Raw genomic sequence first — 25,168 nt, forward strand, 5'->3', positions numbered from 1 at the left:
GAGGAGTAGTTTAATTTATTAAGCACCTACTATGTGCCAGGATTTGTGCTAAGTATCTCCTTTTTAAAAAGTTTATTTATTTTTAATACATACTGTTTTACGAATTATGTTGGGGGAGAAAAATCAGAGCAAACAGGAAAAACCATGGGAGAGATTAAAAAAAAAAACAAACAGAAAAAAGAAGTGAATATAGTATGTGTTGATTTATATTCAGTCTCCTTAGCTCTTTCTCAGTCAGACGACATTTTTTGTCCAAAGTCTATTGGGATTCTTTTGAATCACTGAACTGAGAACCATGACTTTCATAGTTGATCATTTTGTGCCAAGTATCTTACGGGATACAAAGAAAGACCAAAAGAGTTCCTGCTCTCAAGGAGATCACAGTCTAATGGGGAAGACTAATAGCTATGTATAAACAAGCAATAGTCAAGAGAAATTAAAGAAAACCATAGTGGAAAGGCCCTTGAATTATAATAGGTCTGTGTTTAATCAGCTGGGAGTTAGTCCTGTCAAGGGAGAAAAAGAAGAGGGGTGGGGTGGGGGTGGAGAATTCCAGCCACCAACTTCACAGCTCAATCTCCAGTCCTCCCATTCCTATGTATCTTTCTGAGATAGTTTCAGTAATCAGATAAATTCCTCAAGGCCACAACAATGGCAATGGTGGAGCCTTTAAAACGATGGATAATTAGAGCTGCTGATAATGGATTTCTGCTTGGGCCATTTGTATGTCTTTAGTTTGCTTTTCAGGAGCATCTTAGTAAACATGTCAACTGTGATCTCAGTGACTTCCACCTCCTTATCTCTCCCCAAATTAAGTGCACTATACTGGTTTTGTCACTCAGGTATGTGGAGGATTTTCTCCCAGGATGGCAGGAAGACATCAAAAAGGTTGTGAAGCTAGGAAATTGTTGACCATTAATTCCTGGTATTCATGGAGCATTCCTTGTCTCTTTGTGTGGGTGTGGGTGTGTGGGTGTTTGGGAAGGGTGAGGATATTAATATCAGTATAATGCATTAAAATGAAAAAAGAAGTAATTTTACACAGATTTATAGACAGAACTAGGAGAGACCTTAGAGATCACCTCCACCCCTTTTATACAGAGGAAACAAACCTAGGGAGGTTTCGTAGAGTAAGCTAAATGGTCCTTGTCCTTGGCAAATCACAACCCGTTTGCCTCAGTTTCTTTACCTGTAAAGTAGGAATAATAATAATACCTATTTTCTAGCATCATAGTGAAGAACAAATGAGATAATTTTTGTAAAGTGCTTAGCTCAGTGTCCGGCACATAGTAGATACTTAAATGCTTGCTAGCTTTTTTCCTTCCAAGGTGACACAACTGGAAAGTACGGCAGGACTAGAATTTTAATCTAGGACCTTTGTTTCTAAATTCAGATCAAAGATACTTTTACTGACCCAGCACGTTTAGCTGGTAATAGCTGAAGGGAAGGGTGTATTGGTAAATGTTTAACAACTAGTTCTCTAAAAAAAAAACAATTAAATGTCACTTTTATGCTTAATATGCATTACTAGTATTTTTCTCCATCACTTCTTTCATTTTAGACAATCAACAAAGCAATCAATAAAGCTCTGATTTGTAGTGATTGCCAGTTTCTGAGATGTAAATGCTTATACTGAAAAAAATCTTCAATTAGGTGGCTCTCTCAGGCTTGTCCAAGCTGGCTCCAGCACAGCCTTGGTTTTAGTTCCTTCCTCTTTTATCTGATCAAGAGTAATTTATGCTCTAATAAAGAACTTTTTAGAGACTCCTTCCTCCCCCTACCTACCCCCCAAATCCTCCAACCCTCCCAAACTCCCCCTCTCAAAATAAGGAATTAGTGGAGGGAATTCAGGTAGTGTAAAGGCAGGTAGGGCAATTTTGGTTGTTTCTTATTCTACTTCCTTGTAGAGCTACTTCTGATGGGCTGGAGCATTTACACGAGAGCAAAGACACTAAGGGGCCTTATCTTATCTTCACTTAAGTCTTAGTAAGGGGCAGAGCCAGGATTAGAGCCTAAGTCTGAGCTCAGGGATCCTCTCTCCGAACCGCCTAGCATTCTCACTGCCTCCATCCCCCCTCTATCCCTCTCCCCCACTCCTTGTAGGTGTCTTAGTTTCTTTATTAACATTTATTAAAAGTGTCTCCTCTAGATAAGGGACCCGAGCATTTCTGTATGCTCGGCTGCTTGTATGCATCGGTGCTTTGATCAAACTCTTTCCAGACTGTTTATTTTTCATTTGCCATAGCGTACAATTTGCCAGGAATGATGTGAGAGCCAGATAGGAATCAGTGAGGGTTTTTGAAATTAAAAAAAAAATATTGTAGTCATTAACACAGAATGTACAATACCCTTTGGGTACATGAAAAGGAAATTGGATTTAGAAGTGATGGCTCCCGGCATCCGGCATTTTCTCTGCTTTCCTCACTACTGAGGATACTCAGGATCCTCTCACGTGGAAGCTACTCGATACTGAGCGCTTCAGGAGGCCCCCTGCCCTTGCCCACCCAGCCGCAGCCTCTCTCCTCCTGGACCTTCCCTCTCTAGATCTCTAACCCCTGGCCCTGAAGGGGAGCGGCTCAGAGACTGCGGGGAGATCCTTGTGCTCATGGGGCTTCCTCCCTTCCCAGAGTAGACCCGATGGTTACATGCGCAGGGGTGGGGATGGGATAGCCGAGTATAAGGAGCGGGGGAGTAGGAGAGCCCCGGATCTTTGGGGTTAGGGTGGGACCCCGAGGCTTGTGCATTCTCCTTGGCTTTTAAGCAAAGGTCGGAAGCTTGCTTGTCAGGGTCTTGCCATTTGCACTTCTGAAATCTGGCGACTCCCAAATATCCGGCACCCATCCCGTCATTTTCACGTTCCCTCTAAGGCAAGAAAGAACAGTCTAAGCTGCCTGTCCCCTCGCCCCCATAATGGGGCTGTGGGATGTCTGGAGCAGCACTGCCCCCTCCTGGCTGCCCTTCAGAAGGCAGCTAAATATAACGGCACTCAGATTAAATGGGCAGATCTATGGCACTGATCCCGATGCCCGCCCCCGACATACGGGCATCTCTGGGAATCAAGAGCAATCCCTGTGGAGATAGTCCCTCTCCCCTGCCTGCAGTCAGCCCCGTTGGGCTGGGGATTGGAAGGGGGCTTTTCTGCCGTCAGGCCCAAGGGGTGCGATCCATTTCTAGCTTTCCTGCCCCTTTGTGCTCAGGCCTGCCAGTGAAGCAGCATTAACTAAGCACCACCTGTGCCAGGCACACTGCTAAGCCCTGCCATCATAAAGGAAAAAGCAGCCTCTGCCGTGAGTCTAATGCGGGAGACAGCAGGTAAATGACTGCACCAAGGAGAGAACCTCGGGGAGAAGGCACTAGCACCAAGGGATGGCAGGGACTGGCAGGTGAGAAGCCACGCCCTGCAGGAAGCCAGGAGGCAGAGAGAGAATTCCAATGAGGGGGCCAGTCTATGAACATCCCCGGCCGGGAGACGGTCTCTACAAACTTGGCCTGGAAAGTGCCTTTCCCCAGATCTCAGAGGAGCAAGGCAAGGATTCTGACCCAAGCATTCCCTAATCTCCTTCCATGGGAAGTCCTTCAAATACAAGGCAGTTAGTCCCATCCCTCCAAGCAAAGGTTGGAGACAAGTGAGTGTGTGGAAGAGGGACAGGGGAGCCTGGGAAAGCTCTTAAAGCCTTCTTAGTCTTGGGAGTTACCTGTCCATCTGGAGTATTCTACCTGGCTTGAACAGCCAAACTGACCCTGCAGTTGGGGTCTCTCCCCAGAAATCATAGCCTTTAAGGTGTCTGGAGAGTTGATGGCATCTTGGGCAGCCAGAGGGGCAGCACCAACTACCACTTTGCAAAGGGGAACAGGGAGGACAGAATGGTATCCCTGGCCAGATGCTGCCCCCCAGTCACCAAGGGAGGAATCACTTTCTTTGCCCTCCCTACCATTTAGGCACTCCACAGCCAGCAGCTAAAGGTGGTTCATCTTATTGAACAAGGGTATCCCGTTTCATCTATGCTGGTCTCTCTCCAGAGGCCAAACACTACATCTTTCCTCTTCTTCCCAAGCCCAGGCCTATTAGATGTCTTCACTAAAAGCCTTATACTGGGCATCCTAGGACAGAGGAGAGTTTAATATTCTATCACCCAATATATAGGGACACCCTATATATTGGGTGATAGGGTGCCCCAGTGCCTTGCACTGGAAAGTCAAGAAAAGTAAGTCTCTGCCTTCAAGATTAGACTTTATACGAGAGTCTTCACATTTTAACTTGGCAGAGACAAACTCCAAAACTGGAATCTCATCAAATGTTCAGACCTTAAGTCTCCACCTCTCTATCAAAGATAACTTGCATTTTCAAAAGGCTTAATCTTTAATGTAAAACTGGAGGCTTCTGATAGGCAGGTGGCCAAGATTTCTTTTGGTTGGAGTGTTATCTGTTTTACTGGGTTGTCTGGCAAGCCCTAGGCTTGTGGGCTGTGGGCACGTCTGCTACAGCATGCATCAGGGACACACTTGAGGTCCTGTGGTTCTTCAGGAGCCTGGGACCCTTTAACCACTGTCCCTTCCTCTCCCTAGAGATTACCCAGAGTTCTAGAAAAGAGAATGTCAAGAAAGGAGCTGGATCCAAGACCTATTAAAGATCCTGGGAAGAAGTTCCTTTGCCTCAGGGGTTAGCCTTTGGAGAGTAATAGGAAATCAGTACAAAGACTAGATAGGGGATTGCTAAAGTTCAGGAGATTTATTCTGAGCATCAAACTGCTCAAATGCAAGTACTGTTAAATGCTTTCCTAGGATTGGAGGAGAAATAGTTGAACTGCTGCTGTCTTGAATGGAGTTACAATGATTGATTGGTGAGTCAGTCACAGTTGTGGGCTCACAAAAGCAGTTTGTCACAAAATTCTTTATTGGACTTGAATCACAGCACAATCTCCAGCCCCCTCCCCACCAGGGGGTCCCCAGGGATGCACATGGAGGTTTGCTCACCACTTGGGTTAAGCTAGAGAGCCAGCCTGACATGACCCAAGTTTCCTGAGTGATCAACACATGCAGGATGAGTTCAAGGATGATTTTGCTCCATTCTATGGAAATATTCATGCTCACAATAGCCTACAAAGAGAGGCTGGGCTTGGATACCTCGTCTGTAAGAAGACAAAAAGGAGAAAGCAGGTCATGGGAAGGAGGGGACAGAGCTAGGGTTGGGAAGGAACTGATAGAAAATCACTTATTATGTGCCTATGGGCAAAAGCCTGGGGAACCTGAAACAGTTCCTGTCCTCAAAAAACTCACATTCTACCGTTGGATACAACATGTACGCAAAGAAAGAACAAGGTAATTTTAGGACTGACTGAGCCCTATCTAGGCCCAGAGGTCAGAGCACTTAGGCTGAGGATGGAAACAAGCCAAAGATCCTCAGAGCTCCAGCTAGGGAGGCCCAGGAAATGGGAAGGCATGGGCTCACAACCAGGGCTTTGGGATGGCGAGATCAGGGATTACGCCATGGACAATCTCAGGCCAGCCTGAGTCATTCCCTACATCCCTGGGCACTGCAAGTGTCAGCTTTGAGCAGGAGCGTACAAAACTCAAGCCACAGATTCTAGTGGCTTGGTGATCTAAAATATCTAGTCTAATCGTCTTGTTTCATTTGGTAGGAAACAGGCTCAGGGACGAGTTAAGTGCTCATAATCACAGCAGTTGGATTGGACCCTCCAATCTTACTCCTAACCTAGTGAGCTTTCTACAATGACCATATGTCTGGCGAGGTGTGCAATCAATGCGGGAGAGAACAAATTATTGTGGTCTAGCTCTTGGCTTTAAGGAACCTCTTTCCTTCTGCAAAAATTCTTAGAAACAGCCAAACTTAACAATGTTTGATGAGAAGGACTGCGTAGACTGCAAAAAGGCTCTGAGGAATTTGAGTACTATGTCTAATCCATATCATTAGACTGAAGCCAAGGTTAAAAAGGCAAATTTACAAATATCATCTTCCCAATCCCACAATAATTTGCCCTGGTGAAAGCTGGAAATACCAATCTAGGGCACAATCCCTGCCCCTCCTACCTGAGCAGCTCACACCGGAAGTGGACCAGTCGGTCATACGCCAAATCCAAGTCCCTCGTGGACTGGCTGCTCCAAAGCCTCTCTGCCACAGCTCCTCCCCTGGGCCTGGATGGGGACACAGAGCCAGCCCCTGGTCAGATTTCTTGTTTGGGCTGGGAGGATGTGACTGGAACAGGAAAGGGGTGAGTGGATGTGCCCCAGAGAGTGCTGGGGATGAGAATCTTATGGCTGAACCACTCGCGTACTGTGACCTAGACATGGTTATTTCATCTAACAAATCCTGCCCTCTCTCAAAGAAGAAGACAACAATTGTGAAAAGGGTCTTGGAGGAAATGGCATACTGGGGTTTTAGAGGATCATGGAGAGCGTCATCTGAGGCCATCTCAATATATGGATGAGGAAACTGAGATAAAAGGATTTAAGTGAGTTGCCAAGATCAGACAGCCAGAGGTGGTATTTGAACCCAGATCTTCTGTTTTCAGAACCCACGGCCTTTCTCCCACATTAAAATGTTTCCCTCTTGGGGTCACAAAGCAGAGGTGGAACATGGCTCTGGGGTCAGCAGCAGGTAGCTGTAGCTGAGTGCAGGCTAAGTGGGCACGAGACATGACGCGCCAGACTTTGGGAGTGGCAGGGAAAAGCAAAGGGTAGCGAGTGCCCAGGGCCTGGCCCTCGGCAAATGACTTATGCCCTTGGCACCCATGGAAAAAATGAGGTACACTCCCTATCTTAACTACCAGCCCTGGATGAGACTAGCACAAGAAAGATTATACAAACTGAAGGAATCACGAGGCTAACACTTGGTGTGGCTATTGGGCCAGAAGATGAGGGGAGGAGGAAAAAAATATCAGGAGGGCATCAGAAATAACTCTGGGTCAGCGTAGGCCAGTTGGAAGCCACGGCTTCTGCTGGGCTTCATCTCTCTCCTGCCTTGTTTGCCAGCTGCCCCTTACGACTCCATTATTTCCTCCCTTCCTCTAACCAGTTCCACTCCCCCCCTGCTGCTTACCAGAGTCTGGGGGTCAGATTTGTCTCGTCCACGTATTCGCCCCACATGCAGGCTTCGCCCCCAATCACCAGAGACTTCTGCTCAGGGCTGCCTGCGGGAACATAAGCTCGGTCATGAAGGCAATGCCAGGGACTCAGGACAAGTCCAGCAGGAGGACATGTTATTTAATAGTTCCAAACATCAGGGCATCATGAAAAGATGTATTTGTGGGCAGCTCCAAGAAGGACTGAAACTCCTTTCAGGACCAAACCCTCTGAACTCCCATTATTCAGATTTCCTCTTGTGGGTCCCAATTCCAAGGAGTGCCACAAGAGAAGGAGGGGCCTATGTCCTCCCTTCCACATCCTCGAACCTTCAAAGTCCAGGGGATCCACCATGTAGATTTCCTGCCAGTCCTGCCCGTAGGAGATACGGTTCAGATACCAGGGCGCAGACAACAAGGCACGGAACCCTGCCTTGGTGACATTCTGCATCTCCAAGGTGTATGGGAAAGGGTTCGTTTCTTTCCAGACATGCACCACAGTGTCTGGGTTCAGCTGGTGACAAGAAACGAAATAAGACGGATTAGGAGTGAAGGTTACCTGCTGCTAGGGGAAAGGGCCTCAGCACTTTCACCAGAACTAATGGCCTCACATGGGCTAAACACTTCAAAAGAACAGAGACCTATTCAATGTCCTTGTTGTCCCTACCTCTACCCCTCTTTGTAGACCCCCAAGAGGGTCGTGTTTGAGCACCTCCAAAGGCCCGAGTTCCAGGGTGCCCTGGGCCTCTGCCAGCTGACAGAGAGGGTAAGGCATCTCTCGTTTCCAAATCTCAGACCCAGGGTGAAGCACTCCTTCTCATCCTGCCAGTGCTGAGGAGCCCCTGTCTACTGGCCTGGGGCTGGAGGAGAGAGGCAGGAATATAGAAGGCACTTGACTCTGAACCACATTTTTGTCCCTCTTCCTGTTTAGAACCTCACTTTAAAACTTGGGCAGGGGTGTGTGGGGAAGGAAGGCAGGTGGTAGTGGTGGTGGTGGGGTTCCAAGAAACAAAACTAAAAGGCCAAAGAGCCAGGCCAACTGTACCCAGAACAATAGAGCTGGGAATAAGCCAATGAGTGCGCCCCTACCATGGGGCAGCCCAAATGTCCAAGTGTTTCCAAATGCTCCTGGAGATAGGCGGCCATCTTTCTGGGCTAAACAGAGAACTTTAGCCAGCCCTTTGTTCTAAACATCATGTAAGAATAATAATAACAATAATAACAACAGTAGCTCACGTCTAGTGTTTTAAATGTTATCTTATTTGATGCTCACCACAATCCTGTGATGCAGGTGCTAAAATTATCACCCAAATTTCACTAATGAGAAAATTGAAGATGAATGGGTAAGTGGCTTGCCCAGAGTCACACAGCTAGCCGTGTCTGAGGCTGGATTTGAATTCAGGTGTGCCTGAAGCCAAGTGCAGAATTCACTGCATCACTTAGTGATCTCTAAAGAGATCGGAAACCTTGGTCTCAGTTGCAAGAAGCAAAGCCCAGCAGCTCTGAGAGGCTCTGCAAGAACAGAAAGTCCTTCAAGTTGGGAAGGAGTAGACGGAAGAGGAGGCAGATATGCTGTTCCACTTCTCTGAAATCCAAGGTTTAGGTCGAATGGAATCTCATCTGTACAAAAAGCCTAGGAGAAAGTAAGTGGGGCAGATTCCTTCACGGGAAAGGCTTCCAAGTCTTCTCTTTGACCCATTAAAAATGAAATCCAGGGCATCTGGAGAAAATCAGCTCTGTAGTGGTAGTACTGGAATGGAAGCCACGGCCTGCTCTCTGCAGAGCCTCTGGGGCCCTAGTGCTCCTGGGGAGCTGCAAGGGGCAAGGAGGGCTGGAATGACAGGACCACCGACACCTGCCCAAAGTTCATAGGATCAAGACAGCAAACTGCTCCTTCTTTTTCCTTCATAATACTTCTCTTACCTTCACATTATTGTCAAACACCTCCTGCCACACCATGTAGCCCTTTCTATAGGAAGACACAATGTTCAGTAGCCTGAGGAAGAGAGAAATCAGCATATCCAATTGAAAGCTGCAATAGGTGAAGAGCAGGCCATAATCCTGGGGATGGCTGGCGTTCCCCCGATACCCAGAATTCTGGGTTTTCATTTTTGGACAACGGAGGAAAAAGTCTCCTATGAAATCCCAGCTACACAACTTTTTCTCCTTGCTTCAGGTGAGGCCAATAATGTACTGGAGTGGAAGAGGGAACTGCTTGGGAAGATGGTGAGAGGCAGAGCTTAAGGGATGGGGGAGCGGTGAAAGTAGCAGGATTTTTCATTTTCAATGGCTAGAGGGTAGAGGGAGCTTAGAAAATGTAATTTACATTAGAAGACACTATATTTCAAAGTAAAGGACGGTACTACACAGGGTGTAGGAGGGTCCCAGACCATTCTCCCCTGCCCCCAAATTCCAATTTCCTATTCAGGGAAACATATCCCCATCCTTACTTTTGAATGTAGAAAGATTCCAATTTCTCAAAGCGGTCAAAACCTCTTTCCTTCATGAAGGCCATAATATCTGGATTAGATCGCCTGCAAGAAAGAAGACTAATTTCTCCCATTCTTACATATCCAGAACTTCAGAACCTTGGGGAGATAGGGAACAGTCACCTAATTTCCTGCTATTTCTTTCTCCAGTCTGAAAGAGAACCAAAAAGCAACTGCTAGCCCTGGAGTGAAGACTATAGGAGAGTTATGTCCTGGTTTTGTGCCAACCTTTGACAGCACAGCATTTAAGATCTTCTCGAATAGGACTTCAGCCAACCTTCCCAGCTTTCTCTGGCTTCCACAAGGGAGGATCAGATGCTGTTAAAAGACTGAAGAGACCTCAGACTGTCTAACCCTACTCCCTCTTTTAAAGATGAAGCAAATAAAATCCTGGGAGATGGTGACTTCCCCAGCAGTATATGAGTATTATGTGGCTGATCTGAGATTCAAGCCTAGGTCTTCAGACTCTCAAGCTATTTCTCAGTAATGTTCAAGTTCTTTTACTTTTTTTTCAGAGTTCAATGAATCTGAAATGCCTATCTCCCACCACCATCCAAATTCTACTTCCCCTGCAAGGCCCCATTTGAAATCTCTTCCTCAAAACTTTTCCTGACTTTGCTTTCCAACTAGTGTCTTCCTTTCTTGGTTCTCTTAAATCCTATAAAATTGTTTTGAAATATATAATGGCTTCTGTTAGATCTTTCATCTCAACTGTATTAATAATAGCTCTTTTTTGCCCTTTTTTGGTTAGCAAAGAATTAGGAACAGGAGAAGGAAACTTCATTAATACCTTGCTTGATCTCTCTTGCTCTAAGATTTGTAGAAGGTAGAAGAGGACTGAGACAAAGGGAAACTAGAGCAAAATGATGGTACTGGATTGGGGAAGAATATAAGGCTGAATAGATAGTTTAGGCAGGGAGCATAATCAGGCAGGAGGAAAGAGAAGAAAAGCTGTGAAATTATTAATCCACCTTCTCTTTTGTATGACTCTATAGGACTAGAGACCTTGGTTTTGAATGGTCAAGGAATTCCAACATTTCAATTCTCCCATTTCCTTCTTTTCTACCCTCAATCCCCAGTCTACATCTACACACACACACACACACACACACACACACACACACACACACACACACACACACACACACACACACCACTTCCCCCTTCCCCCTCCAAGAACTCCAGCTTCTTGACTCTGACTTACTAAATCAAAAGGGAAATGGGGATGAACTGAGGGCTCATACCAACATGTGAAATCAACCTCATCCCCTCCAAGGTGAAGGTAAAAGTCTGGGAAAACTGAGCTGATCTCCTGGAAGAATGAAGCCATGAACTCATAGGTGCTGTTGAGGATGGGATTTACTGGACCAAAAGTGCCAGAAGGAGTGCTGCCTGAGTAGCAAGGAGTCAGCAGCCCAGGAATACCTAATCCAAGAGAGACACATACACAATCACACAGAAGTAGACCTAATACTAGGTCTAGCCTGAGAATAGCTCTACTGATCAACGATTTGGGGCTGTATTGCAATAGCTTATTTCTACCTTAAGCAGGAAATCAGAACTTATTTAGGACTTACATTATGGGGCACTGAATTTACCTGTTGCTGCTTTCCAAATAAGATGTTTGTAAAGTGCTAAGCATGGTGCCCAGCTCATGGTAGGTGCTTGATACATGGTTATTCATTTTCCTTTTTCCTTCCTAAGAGGTCCAAATCTATTGGGTTCTTAGAAAAGAGTTTTAGGATATAGTCTACCCTCCATAGCTCCTCTTTTGAGAACTCATGTGACTTTGCTTCTTTAATTCTGAAAGGGACCAAAGCTTCAGTTAAGTAAGGAAATCTAAGTGGGCTTTACTAGCAGCATCAGGAGACTTTTATTGGCCCAAATCCAACTAAATTTCAAATTTTTTCCCCATTCTGCATTCTTTTGCACTTCCAATTTTCCAAGTGGGAAAAAGTATCAGGAAAATCTGTTATTCTTAAGAAGAAAAACTGGAGTGTGGTATGTTTTTGTCTATGGGTTACATGTTAAAGAGATGCTGCCAAGGGAAGACCTGAAAAGAAGATATTGGCTTCCTCCTGATTTTCCTCCTCCTCTTTCTTACCTTTTCCCCAAGACAAAGTGTGCCCAGGTGTGTCAAATTCTGATATGACTCTGATGCCTCGCATTCGGGCATATTCAATGACCCTCTTTACATCCCCAATTGTATAGATGTGAGTGGCAGAGTTGTAGGATCCCTGAAAGACACAAACAGTTCCTTCTTGTACTCTCACCAGTAGAGGAAGATGAACTCCCAATATTCAGCACATAGGCTTAGCCCATCCTCACTGTAACTGCCTGAGCAGCACAAACTGGACAGGATCATGGAGTCTTCCCCAGGCTTTGTACTCAATACAAGAATGCCAAATAGGACAATAGAGAAGAGTCACTGGTTAGTGACAAAATCATTTAAAATAATATCTCACATCCTTATTGTTCCTGATCTTTTTTAATGTTTATTTTTTTGGCTCTCACATTTCTGTGAGGTGAGCAGGGATTATTGGTACCATTAAAAACATAAGGAAACTGATAATCAGAAAAATGAAATGTTGTCCAAAGACACAGAGGAGGACTTGAAGGTGCAATACAGTCCTTTTCCCACTAATTAAAGCTACAGGTGGCTCTTATGTGGTCCCTGTTCCCACTAACAGCACCCTGCAAAGAAGCCAGGTGCTTCCCATTCACAATTTTAGAAAGACCAGGAAAAAACATACATACCTTTCTACTAAGCTCAGGGAAAGTCATACTCTCATATGGAAAAGAAGGGTCATCAACTATGTGCCAGTGGAAGACGTTGAATTTGTTATATGCCATGACATCCTGGAGGACAGAACACACATAAATTTACCTCTTCCTTCCATATTAAGATTCAAGACACACCAACATCCCAAGATAATGCCCTTCTACTCTCCCTAAAGTTGGAGGAAAGCGTGAAAATACATCTTCTTGCTGCTTGATTCCAGTACTTCATGTTTCTAGGGCCCTCTCTTTTATGGTCAAAGCATATGCCTTTATGGCTTTGTAACACTGAAATAAGCACCATCTAAAGGAGACTTGGAAAGAACCAGCTTGGCCCAAATGGACAAAGAGAACAGTTTCTTCTATACGTGAAAAGCCAACCAAAATCCAGTCAGTCAAGTAGAAACTTCTGTCAGGATCAGAGTCTTAAGTTCTGATTGATCTCAAACTTGACTCTTTCTCCTCAATGAACTGAACATGGAGCCTAATGGGCACTGAAGTCTGAATTTTGTCCTTTCTTTCCTCTGGAGTTTTCCAGGTAGGTCACCTCTCTGGGACTAGTGAAGAATCATAAAATAGAATGTCTTAGGAAGGGTTGTTAAAGCTTGCCATAATAACTCCCCAAGTAACTCCTTAGGGTCCTGAAGTGGAGAATCATAATTTCATACCAGTGTCTCCAGGATGCTCTGCAGTGGGAGGTAATGACGAGACGTGTCCAGCAGTAAGCCTCGGTGAGGGAATCGAGGAAAGTCTACAATTTCAGTCTGCTTGACATAGAACTGAGCAGAACAAAAATGAAAGTTTAATCAATGACACTCATGCCCTATTCCCAAAGTCTAAGAAGAGACCCAGGGTCTAAGAACTTTGTTGATGGTGGCTAAATACAAACCCCTTTTGGATAACAGCACATCCCTGATCTTCCTAGTCTTTCCATGGTCCCTCTAACAGACTGATTCACTTTATGGTGCTTTCTATTTCCAGTGCTTAGTATAGGACTTGGCACATAATAGGAACTTAATGTTCATTGGCTATCTCATAATTACTAATATCTGAAATTTTCCAGGGATATATCCATGGGGCCCCAAAACCTATGTCCTGGAACAGTCTTACAAAGCTACACCCTGCACTCAAAGGCCACACACAAAAAAGCTGATTCACTAAGTTTTAGCTTTTCACTCTTATTAAAAAAAAATTATATAAAATTTTGTTCACTTACATGTAAACAAAATTTTTATACTTTTTTGGGGAGAGGAAGGAGGAGTTTAAGTGACTTGTTCAGGGTTATATAGTTAGTATCATGGGTCTGAAGCTAGATTTGAACTCAGGTCCTTGTGACTCCAAGGCTGATGCTCTATCAATTTTTTTTTTTTTTTAATTTCCAATTCCAAATTCTTTTCTTCCTTGAGAAAGCAAGCAACTTGATATAGGTTATACAAAAAGTACCATCATGCAAAATGGCACTCTAGTTTTAAAATTTATATTTGAATGCTTTAATTTCTATTTTCTTTAGTGACTTATTATGGCTTATTATGGTCTAGGGTACAGGTAAACTCTAGTTATTTTATGCAACCTCATTCTATCAACCAGGGAACCTTAAATCACAATCCAACCACATCCCCAACCTTTGTATTTCCTCCCAAATTCTAGCTAGCCAGGAATGTCTTATACCACTTTTGACATCCAGAGAGAACTTATGACAAAAAAAAGGCATTATATTGTAAACTTCCTTCAGTCACTTGGGACACACACTCACCATGCCCTCTGCGGATCTCCAAATGAGCTGGCTAAAAGTCTCTAGGCCTGTGGAGAACCAGAGGGGCAGGGTGAGGTCTGGGGGAAGTGAGGGAAGAAACTGCCCCAACTTAAAATGATGCCCGGTGGTTGCAGGGTATGATGTGTGAGCAAAGAAAGCGAGATAGGCAAGATCAATGCTCATTTTTCCTTGAAAATTCAGGGAGAAAGAATTCAAGAAGCATTTCTAATACATTTTGGGGATATTTGGTTGATCCATAGTAAGATAACTGAGAAAAGTTAAACAAGAGATATCTATCCATTCCTTTTATCTACTTTTTCTTTGTCAGACACCATCTGTCACTGAATGCTTGTTCAGGGGGACAGGACACTGGGAAGGTCTCTAACAAGTCCCAGCTCTTGCTTGGGGCCTCTTCCTTCTGTAGATCTGGTGGCCAGCTAAAGAGGTGAGAGGCCTAGTGTTATTTTCCTTAGTCTGCAAGTCTGGCCATCTTAGAAAGTTTTGTATTGCCTGGAATCTCTGTAAGTTCCCAGATCTGAGCTCTTAGTGAAGAAAGAAGAAAGAAGAAGGCAGCTAAGGGAAAGAAGGCAATCAAAAACTGCTTCTTTGGGGAACTAAAAGGATAGATTTTTAGAGCTAAAAGGGATCCTTGTGAGAGTCTGCAGCAACTTAAGAACCTTCCAATCCTTAGCAGACTTTAGAGTTTATATATATATATATAAATATAAACTCTAAAGTCTAAACATATATAAAGATATATATATGTATATAAAACTATATATAACTGGACTATAATGATTAGGAACTATATGTGTTCTTCACTTCTTTATCTCCCATAATGCCTAGTGTCAGATCTTGCATCTAAACAGGAAAGTGACAAACAAATATACATATACATTGAATGACTCTGAGTTAAGATCACTTAGTTTCTCTAATGCCACAGATTTAGAAGTCTTGTTTTTCACTATATATTTATTTTTCTTTTCAAATCAACTAAAAAAGATGTCTGTTTCTCACCCAGAGATTAAAGAAGAATCACATCAGAGGCATTATAAAGCCCAGTTTCTCCAAGCCGTAGGAGGTAAGCCCCCAGGTGGCTTTTTGTAAAGAGCAGGAACTCTTTTGAATTCTTGTAAAGGGCCTTTCTTCCTGGACCCTGAGAAAGCATTGGATTCAGTGTTACGAGGCTCGTTCTGTGCTTCCAGACTAGCATAGTCATGGCTAGTTTCAGTGTCCTAATCCATAAAAAGGAGGTAATAATGCTGGCACTACTGAACTGTATGTGCTCTGGAACCTCATATAAATGGGTTTTCATTATCTCACCATTACTAAGGCTTCCTCCATCCAAACAATCCTCAATTATTTCCATAAAAGGCTTTTCTAGAAGAGAAACCACTACTACAGTGTCTGATTTTTGTACACAGAGGGACACATCTCAACAGAAAGGAAACCTGTGGATATCTCATTTGATTCCCTGAGGAGAGCTGGCTCATCTGCTTTACTTTTAAGAGGCCTTAATTTCAAAGCCTCCCAACACCAGACCTAGCAGTCAGGTTTAGAGAAACTCCGTTAGAACAAATCAACGAAAAATCTAGGTCATCTAATCCCTCAACTTCCCACCTCATGTGAGCCTCTGTACCATTACCTCTGAGAGCTCCCCAGACAGTATGAGCTTTCAGGATGAACTGTTGATCACTGAGGGTCAAGGTGTCTGAAATGAAAACAAAAAAAGTCTGCAGGGTTAGGGCTTGAAAACAGTGAATTTTATACCCCAGTCTTAAATGAAAATAAAACCAGTTTTGTTTTTCAAGGTGAAGCTTCTAGTGCTGGCAGTTATGGACCAGCATGTTGGCTTCTGGGAACTTTTGCTGGGGCGAGGTAGAATCATGGCATTTGGGAAACCTATCTGCCACAACAGTTTCAGATAGCCTCGGGAGAGTTAAGTGGCAGAGGTGTATGTGTGTGTAATTGTGGGCTCTACTATAATTTCCATTATTTTTGCCAAGTTCTGATGCTTAATAATTCCTTAATTTCCTTTGTGGATACACATGTTCCTACTAAACCTCATCATGGAATATAAAAAAGGCTTAATATTATAATAGATGACAGGGGTTGAGAATGTGCTCTCATGCTATCTCCAATCACCCTCTCCCTCCCCCCCCCCTTCCAATTAACTTCTCCTTCACCCGAAGGGTGCTGTTTAAAGGGAAATCAAATCTTTTTGCTTAATTTAGGAACTGAAAACACTCCTAAGGCTCAGAGGCATTCCATAGACTTTGCCATTACTTACAAAAAATAATTTCATTTGGGTGAGCCTGAAAGTCTCTGCTATAGTTCTTCTGCATAGGAAGGCTAAGCCTAAACCTCATGTAACATCTAAGTCCACTACCCGTTGGTTCTTTGGTATTTAAGGCTATAAGCATGTGGCATGAACCTTTGAAGACTGTAAGGATATATACTCTGTATCCTGTCCTGTCCCTGCTGTGGCACCTCTAGTGCTTTGAGAACTTCTTGGGGAATGGCTAGCTGGTTCAATAGTTGGGGAAATCCTTTAGGGGCAGGGCTGAGCTGTCAAGCTTTCACGTTCACAGGAAAGATCTGTAACCCAAGGATGTGCTTACAATTCTCCACAGAATTCATTTCTGGAAACTGGTCACATCCAGGGACATTCACAAAGACTTCCAAAGAATTCTTCATCGTTTGCTTCAGTCCTGCAAGAAGAGAAGAAATTCGGGACTCTCACCTCCACCAATATAGCATATATAATAGGAAGGACCTTTAGGGCAATCTTTTTTTTGCTGAGGCAATTGGGGTTAAGTGACTTGCCAAGAGTCACACGGGAGGTCATCTAATTTAATACCCTCATTTTTTATAGATGAGGAAATATGAGGTTCAGAGAGATTAAGAGACCTCTCCAGGCACATATTGTTCAGTAAGGAACTCATGTTCCTCCAATAAAAGGGTAGCACCAAGTCTTGGACCATGCTTATTGTTCATTGATCAGATGTATGTACTTATTCTTTTTATTCTGTTAGCTATGTAGTCTTTACATATACCCAGAGAATCATTAAGTATTTTGTGGACTTTAAAGCACTTAAACAAATGTCAATTATGATGATGTTAATTCACATGTGGGTCTGGATGGAAACTTCTCTAGTAGAGGTCTTATCTGTTTTGTTGTGACTAGCTCAGGCCAGTAGGCCTCTAGTTTGTGAATGGGATTCCCCAGGCAAGAAACTCTTAAGTGTTGATGCTACCCCATAGTGGTGATGCCGTATGTGATGTTTGTTTCTTATATTGTCTTTATTGTATTGCATTTGTTGACTGTATATTACTTTGGTGTTATAAATTTTCTCTCCCCCCTGTCTTATTTGAATCAAAATTCTAAGCAGTAATAAACTTTTATCACCCCTATCCTTTTAACTCTATGCCTGTCGAATGCAAATTCTGAACTTAGATTAATCTTATAAATCCTCCCCCCCCCCCAAATAGATTTTAAAGTTTTGCTTCTGATACTATTGTTAGTATCTATCTATCTATCTATCTATCTATCTATCTTCTTGTATCTTTGGAAAAAATCTAAGTTTGTTAATGAGTTTCTTGTGCATTCATATTGTATGATTTTGACAGTTTTTTTTTTCTTGAAATTGGAATAATTCCTTTCTATTTTCAGAATTTCATTTGTGAGGCAGGACATATCCCAGGGATATCCCTGTACATAACACGTAGAGATTATTTTCTCTACTAAATTTTAATCCAAGGGAATCCCTATCTTCCTTTTCTCTGACTTCTCTGAAATTGGCTTTCTCCAAATCTAACTAGAATCTTGCTTGTCTATCACAAATCCTAAAATTGAGTGATCATTTCCCCATGTTGCTTTCATCATTCCAACAAGCAATTTTTCCTTGATGAGATCAGATTCATAGTAGGAATTCTCTTTGGTGCTTTCACTATCTTTTGAAGGATGAAATTATTACTAGGCAAATAGTGAATTTGGTTAACTGATTTCCTATCACATACCATATCACACTTCCATTTTTGGTTTATGATTTGTTTTCCCAAACCCTTTAAGCACCTCTTTCTATTGAGGGGTTGTCAAGGTGGCACATCACTTCTGTTTCTGCTTTTGCTGAGCTTCTCTTTTCTAATTTCTGGATTTCTTCACATGAGGTTCACAGATTAAGAGCAGCAGAGGGCCTTATAATAAAAATGACTGGATCTGCTCTCAGGAAGTTACAGTAGCAGGGGTGAGGTTGAAAAGCTACATACATGTAACCTATTTAATATGTAAAGGACTGCTTGCCATCTGGGGGAGGGGGTGGAAGGAGGGAGGGGAAAAAATCGGAACAGAAGTGAGTGCAAGGGATAATGCTGTAAAAAATTACCCTGGCATGGGTTCTGTCAATAAAAAGTTATTAAAAAAAAGAAAAAGAAAAAAAAAAAAGAAAAGATACATACATACATACACATATATGAAGTTTATAGTGACGGGGTGGGATTTAAAAGATACATACACACATACATATGAATTTCTAGTGGCAGGGGTGGGGTTGAAGAGATTCATACATATACACATACACATATAAATAAATACAGGATATCTGATAAAAAAGATTTTACTCAGAAGGGTAGGAAAAGGATTTTGCCTGCATTTGCCATGCCCCATTTAACTACAAGAGTAAACAGTGCTGCCTTGTGTCATTAATTTGAAAAAAACAGTGAATCTGAAGTCAGAGGGTCTGTGTTTCATTCCTGGCTCTATAGCTAACAGTGGACAAGTCCCAACTTTTGGGGGCTTTAATTTCTTCAGTTTTAAAATACAATTACTTGTATAACCCTTTATAGAGTTGTTGTAAGGACCAAAAAAGAATACAATAAGGTATTTTGTAAATGGTAAAGTACAAGGTAAATGTTAGCAATTGTTATTATTTTTTCATGGTTTTGTGGAACCAACTAAATAAATAGTGTTGTGGAAGATAATTAGTCCCATACCAATCATATTATAAATGGGAGACAGGTACTTACAGAAACCAAAGAAAGATACTGCCCAAAGCAAATGAAGATAGACTGGGGTGGCTAAGAGATAAAGGGTAAAGACCTGACACAACAAGCCATTTTTGGCTCCCAGAATTCTTTGGCTAATAGATGGCTAATGAAGAAGGATGTGGTGGAGTTTCATTGAAATGGTAGAGCACCAGAATATAGAATGGAATAGATTAAGCCACAGAAAAGCATATAAGGAATCAGGCAGTACAAGGACAATGGGAAGATGAGTCAAGTACCACACTCATGAAATGCTTAATCTCTAATTTAAGATATAACTGGAGGTAATGGCTCAGAGGAATATGGATATGTTTCTTTAGCAAAACAAAATATTATCCCTCTTCTCTCAACTATTTTCTTTTACTAGGGACTAAACAACCCATTTTCCCTGGGGAAAAGACCAATGAAAAGGTGCTAAATTCAAAATAGCATATGGAAGGTAGAAAACAAATGATTGGAGAGGAAGCCTCGGGATTCGACTTCTAAATCTCTCTACTTCTCCAAGAACTTGGAGAATATAATCAATAAGAGGATAGCAGGATATGGATGACATCCAAAAACAGAACAGCCATGGGCTTGCGGTACTTCTTTTTCCTTTGTAATCTAGAATTAGCTGGGTGGAGCACTGACTAGATAGATGGCTTCTTGTTATAAATAGGGGTACCACTGATAAGAAAATTGGAATACATGTTAGCCTCTTAGTGAACTATTTGTGTAAGTGATAAACATCAAGTTTATTTTTAACATTTCTACCACAGTAATTTTCTTTAGTTATATGGAAAGCTTTACAATGTCTTTCTTTCTTGCTTTTTTTTTTTTTTTTTTTTTTTGCTGAGGCAATTGGGTTAAGTGACTTACCTAGGGTCACATAGCTAGTTAGTATTAAGTGTCTGAAGCTGGATTTGAACTTAGCTCCATCTGACTTGCGGGCTGTGCTCTATCCACTGTGCCACCTAGCTGCTCTTACAATGTCTTTCTGGGGAAGATGTATTTCTTTTTTTCTCAATAGCTGTTTGCAAGAAACTGCCATTTCATGAAATAACTTTCATCTGGAATTGACAAGAGTGGCAAACTCATAAGTCAGAAGAGTAAAGAACAAAGACAAACTAGATGGTGGAATGATTTCAGAGGATTGCCTAACCTATTACAACTATTATTTATTTCTTACTTAGGGTGATACTTGGTCATCATGGTTTTTTTTTTTGAGAGTACAATACCTTAATGATTATGCAATTGCTTTGATTAACTACTTGTATTTTATTTGGAAATTATTGAAATCTTTTTTCTTTCTTGGCTGATTAAATTTTTGCAGAAATATACAGCTGCTTTTGCAAGGCTAGAAGAAAACTAACTTAAGAATTATATTCAAAAGGAAAATTAGTAAAAACAGTCATAGCAATATATTATACTGGAAAAATTGCTGATCCTGGAATCCAAACAGACTCATGTGAATTCCTGCTTCTGCTCCTTGTGACCTTGGGAAAAATCATGTCTTTGGATTGTAGTCTGTACATTTGTAAAATTAGGGATTTAAGAATTTTCAAGATCCCTTTGAGAACTGCTATGAATTTGATTTTCTAGAGAACTGTTTGCTTCAATGTCTTCATTATTCTCATTAAAATCAGTTTTCATGGTTTTCTGATAAACAAGTAATTAATAAATGAGATAGATAGCATAGGAAGAGAAGTAAGCTTTTAACTTCATTTTATTTCATGTGTGGCTAGGAAGGATACAATGTAGCATTTCACTGTTAACAAACTATTCCATCTCCAGATGATAAACTATGGAAAGGGGAAAAACTGTAATTAGAAGAAATATTATTCAATCTTAAAATCAGGCAAACATTTATCTAGTGCCTGTTTTCCCCTCTCAACTATAAATTATGCTAATTGGCAAACTTATCAAAATATATCTGCTAGTATGTTATATTTTTTCACTGGGGGCTAAGAGGTCAAAAAGAAGAGGAATACTTGTAGACTAAGTGGTTAGTTGTATATATTCCATTTTATCTAAAATTGATCTAGTCTGTTCTTAATGTTTGAATTTTTCATATCTCAATAAGTTAATGTTCTCTGACCTTATTGCAAAGTCTCTTTTGAACCCCATTACCTTTAATACCTTTCATCAGTATCAAATTAGTTGTGTTTAATTTTAATAATGTTACCTGTAAAATTTTATGGTTCATATTTACTTTAATTTAATAATAGTTAATTATTAGGATTTGTAAAATAGCATTTTTTCCTCTATATTCATAAATGTCACCTCCCTAAACAAGGTCCTGGGTAGGGTTCTGACACTAGAAATTTACCTATTCAGCATAAGCGTTAAGATGCCAGCTCTTTATACTACTACTTTCTCTGTCAAACTAACACCTCTTCATTCAAAATAATGTCATGGATGGCTGCTGGAATAATATTCTGTAAACATAATACTTAGGGAAAATGATGGATATAATGGTGTATAGTAGGAGTCTGAGAGACTTGAGTTCAAATCTTGTTCCAGATGGCACTAGCAAAGAGTGGTATACTTAAACTCTCCAAACTTCACTTTTCTCATTTGCAAATTAGGGAGAACCCCTAACAGGGTGATTATGAGGATCAAAAGAAAAAAAAAGTATATGTAAAATACTTTGCAAAACTTTAAAGTAGCATTTAAATACTGGCCATTATTATTATTAGTAATTTCTGCCTAATACTGCCTGCCCTCATCTTACTTCTCTTACTTGGTTCCCTCATCTTTTCCTTCCCCATTTCATCATTATCTGATACAGTAGCCTATACTAACCAAGTCAATTTGTTGGCCCATTGCTCAAACTACTTTCTACCTTTTCATGTCCATTGCTTCCTCAAGAAGCAGATTAAAATTCCCTTTCTTCAAGTAGTCTTTATTTAATTATTTGGCTTAGAGTAATTAGGAATTCAACTCACATTAGTCTGCAGTTTCATTGCAAATGCTTTGTAATAATTTTAATACCATTTTTCTAACTTTTCTTCTCAATAAAATTTAAAGTTTCTCCAAGCAGAGAGGCCCTGTCTTCTGGATACACAGTAAATGTTCAGCAAGTATCCTGATGTCTTAGCCATAACACTGTTCTCAGGTTCCATGCTGGATAAAACCTTCCCAGAGAAATATTTTGCTTGTAAAGTACTTCAGTATCTAAAAACTCCTAGATACACCTGTCAACTCTTTTCTACAGCAAGTTGTCCCATGGAGGTTCCACTACCGAATGCCAACCTGAGCTACAAATTCGAAGTAAAAAAAACTAAATGGTAGTATGGAAAAGATCTCTTGTTCACAGTGAGCTGATTACAAAATAGTTTGGGATTCAGTAGGGTAAAGCCATGCTTTTAAAAGTTCTCCAGCAAGGCACGTATCTGACTTATATTAACATTATGTAAGACTCCTTGGCTAAGGCAACCACAGGCATAACTTAGGACCAACGAGCAAGGAAGACACCAGTGCTTGGAGTTTGACCAATAATTAAGGATCTCCCAAAAGTCATTTGTCCCCCAAAGTTTTTTGGTCAAATGATTTGGCTTCTACTTGGGACAAAGTAGGCTGGAAAGTACCCTCCCGAGGGGATGGCTGAGTTTGGGTAGCGCCAGTCTTTCTGGTCAGAGGACATAGGGAAGGGACGGAAGAAGCAGAAAATAGAACTATAGGGGTTGATCCTGAAGGTTAGGTTCTGGAAAAGGAGGCAGAAGAGGACGCTAAACCCTAGGTCTACAAGAGAAGGGATTTCTGGGATGCGTATGTATGGAATGGAGAGATAAGGTGAAGAACTTCCAGCGATGTTTAAATTCTTTTCCTGTATTTTATTATTCATTATTTCTATGTCTCTGTGAACTGCATAAGTATGTTGTGTGTTAGCCAATATTTACTTAAACGTTAGATATATTTATTTAACCTGAAACGATGACATTTATCACTATTCAGTGTCAATATTTAGACTATTAGTTGAATGCTGTTAGCTTAGCAATCTAAATTTTGAAGGTCTGTTGGCACCCATATCTAACATTCAATTAAGGGGAGAGAGCACCTATTTTCTTAATGCTCCCCAACCTATGAAGTAATCCTTTGTAACCAAACCTATAAAAACTGTCTATTTTTCCTAAATCTTTCTCTTTCTCTCCTCCTCGCGGTGCAATTGCTCCTTCTCATGAGAATCTATTAATAAGCAACAACTTTTCTGCTTTTTTACTTCGAGAAGTCTCTGAGTAGTCATTTTGGGGTAGGAGTTCTATCCCTCACAAGTGCATTCGCGCTAGTGCCGGTAAGCAGGGTGGGGCGTATTTGGCGGAACCCAACAGACTGAAAGCTCCCCGGGACGCTCTCTGGTTTCTTTTTTACGTCCCCAGCGTTTATCACACAGTGTCGAATATCTGATAAGTAAACACTTACAGACGACCTGTATCGGATACCTGAAGCTGGAGGGACTAGCGGGCTGGGGCGCTGACGGAGGGGAAGGGGCAAGTGTCCCCCGGCTCACCTGGTTGGTGGCGGGAGAGCCAGGGCCCGGGCCCGAAGATGATGCCGAGGTAGCGGATAAAGGCTTGGTCGAGCACGGAGCAGCCCAACTGCACTGCCGAGGAGTCGGAGTACTGGAAGCGGAAGAGACTGGGGTTCAAGGCGAAAGTCACGTTGGGGGACACGGAGATCTTCTGCGGCCACGGCCAGACGTAGGCCTCCGACTGCGTGGCCAGCGTCCGGACAGCCAGCAGCGGAAGCAGCAGCAGCAGCGGCGGCAGGGCGCCCACTTGCCCCGGCCCGGCCATCGCGGAGCAGGAGCCCTCTGGGAGAGACAGAGTACGGGAGACGCCGCAGCCGCTCTGCCTTTCAGTCACCCGCCAGGAGCTGGGAGAGTCACATGAGTTCCGAGGTCAGATGACTCCCTGGCAAGCTTCGCCACGGGATTGGATGCGCCTGGATGACTGCGCCTGCGCACCGCTTGAGACCCCGCCCCTCACTCAGTCTCCAATTGGAGGAGGGGAAGTCTCCTCACTTGCTTATCTTGTACTTTTCATGGGAAATAAATAAGTTTAGTTCCTCCTCACAGCAGTCCGACCTTTGCATTGAAGGTAATACCGAGGACAGTCAGTGTATGGCATCTGGCCAGGAACTTAACCTTGCTATCATGGTAAAGGGACCCCAAGTGGGGCGAAGAAGAGTCGAGCATGATTTAACAACAATAACAAAATGTACCCAATAAATCAACATTTCATTTGTTTCTCTCTCTCTCTCCCATGTATCGGGCGCCGTGCTGGGAACTAGGGACACAAAACCAAACGTGCGCCACTCCTCGCGCTTACAATCTGCGACCAGAAATTTCACGGCCGTAAGATGAATTCTCTTTTGGCTACAACGGCTCGAGGAGTAGAGGATTAAAGACGGCATCAACCGAGAGAGTGACGCGGATCCTCCGAAGTACTGCGATCATCGCAGCCCACACACGGTCTCGCGCCTGGGGGCAAAGACATAAACCTTGGCTTGGAGCAATTTCTAATCTGAAGCAGCCCTGTCACACAAACTTCTTCCCCGTGTCTCGTGAAGGAAGTGGATTAAAAAGGGGGTTTTAGTGCTAAAAGTCATTCCCCTGTGAGGGGAATCTTTGCTGTTGTTGTTCAGTCATTTTTCATTGGTGTCCAGTCTTCGTGACTCCGTTTGGGGTTTTCTTGGCAGAGATACCGGAGAGGTTTGGAGGGAATACCCCATGAAATCATGATCCTGACCACTGATTTAGCAATGAGAGGAAAGCGTTTTGGGGTAAGGGCATCCCCAGGACACAAAGACTGCCAGCCAGAGAAGAAAATTCTGGAGAGTAGGAATGGAGAAAGAAAGGAATGGCCCCTAATTGCTGCTTATTGATTAATTGGTAACGCTGAATCTCCCTAAACCAATAGAACGACTCTCAGATTGTGGGCACACGATCCATCATTGGACTTAGAGTTATAGCCTTTTCTACTTGGTTGTATCTCCCAGGAGGCATAGCCTTCAAAAGACCAGGAGCATTCTTATGCCTTAATGGT

At 42.4% G+C, this 25,168-nt stretch overlaps 1 protein-coding gene across 1 annotated transcript; it reads right to left on the reverse strand.

The window, feature by feature from the left end:
* Nucleotides 1–4,876: 4,876 nt before the first annotated feature.
* HEXA (hexosaminidase subunit alpha) lies at nucleotides 4,877–24,013 on the reverse strand. Its single transcript, XM_051981958.1, has 14 exons — nucleotides 23,632–24,013; nucleotides 16,721–16,810; nucleotides 15,745–15,810; nucleotides 14,100–14,146; nucleotides 13,015–13,125; nucleotides 12,326–12,427; nucleotides 11,673–11,805; nucleotides 10,813–10,993; nucleotides 9,530–9,613; nucleotides 9,003–9,075; nucleotides 7,410–7,593; nucleotides 7,058–7,148; nucleotides 6,049–6,153; nucleotides 4,877–5,129 (listed from the first exon to the last, which is right to left on the reverse strand). Exons 1-14 carry the CDS (start codon nucleotides 23,915–23,917, stop codon nucleotides 5,048–5,050), a joined length of 1,635 nt encoding a protein of 544 aa, XP_051837918.1. The 5' UTR covers nucleotides 23,918–24,013; the 3' UTR covers nucleotides 4,877–5,047.
* Between the last annotated feature and the right edge of the window lie 1,155 nt (nucleotides 24,014–25,168).

The sequence above is a fragment of the Antechinus flavipes genome, chromosome 2 (genome assembly GCF_016432865.1).
Source record: "Antechinus flavipes isolate AdamAnt ecotype Samford, QLD, Australia chromosome 2, AdamAnt_v2, whole genome shotgun sequence".
In the NCBI taxonomy this organism is placed as follows: domain Eukaryota; kingdom Metazoa; phylum Chordata; class Mammalia; order Dasyuromorphia; family Dasyuridae; genus Antechinus; species Antechinus flavipes.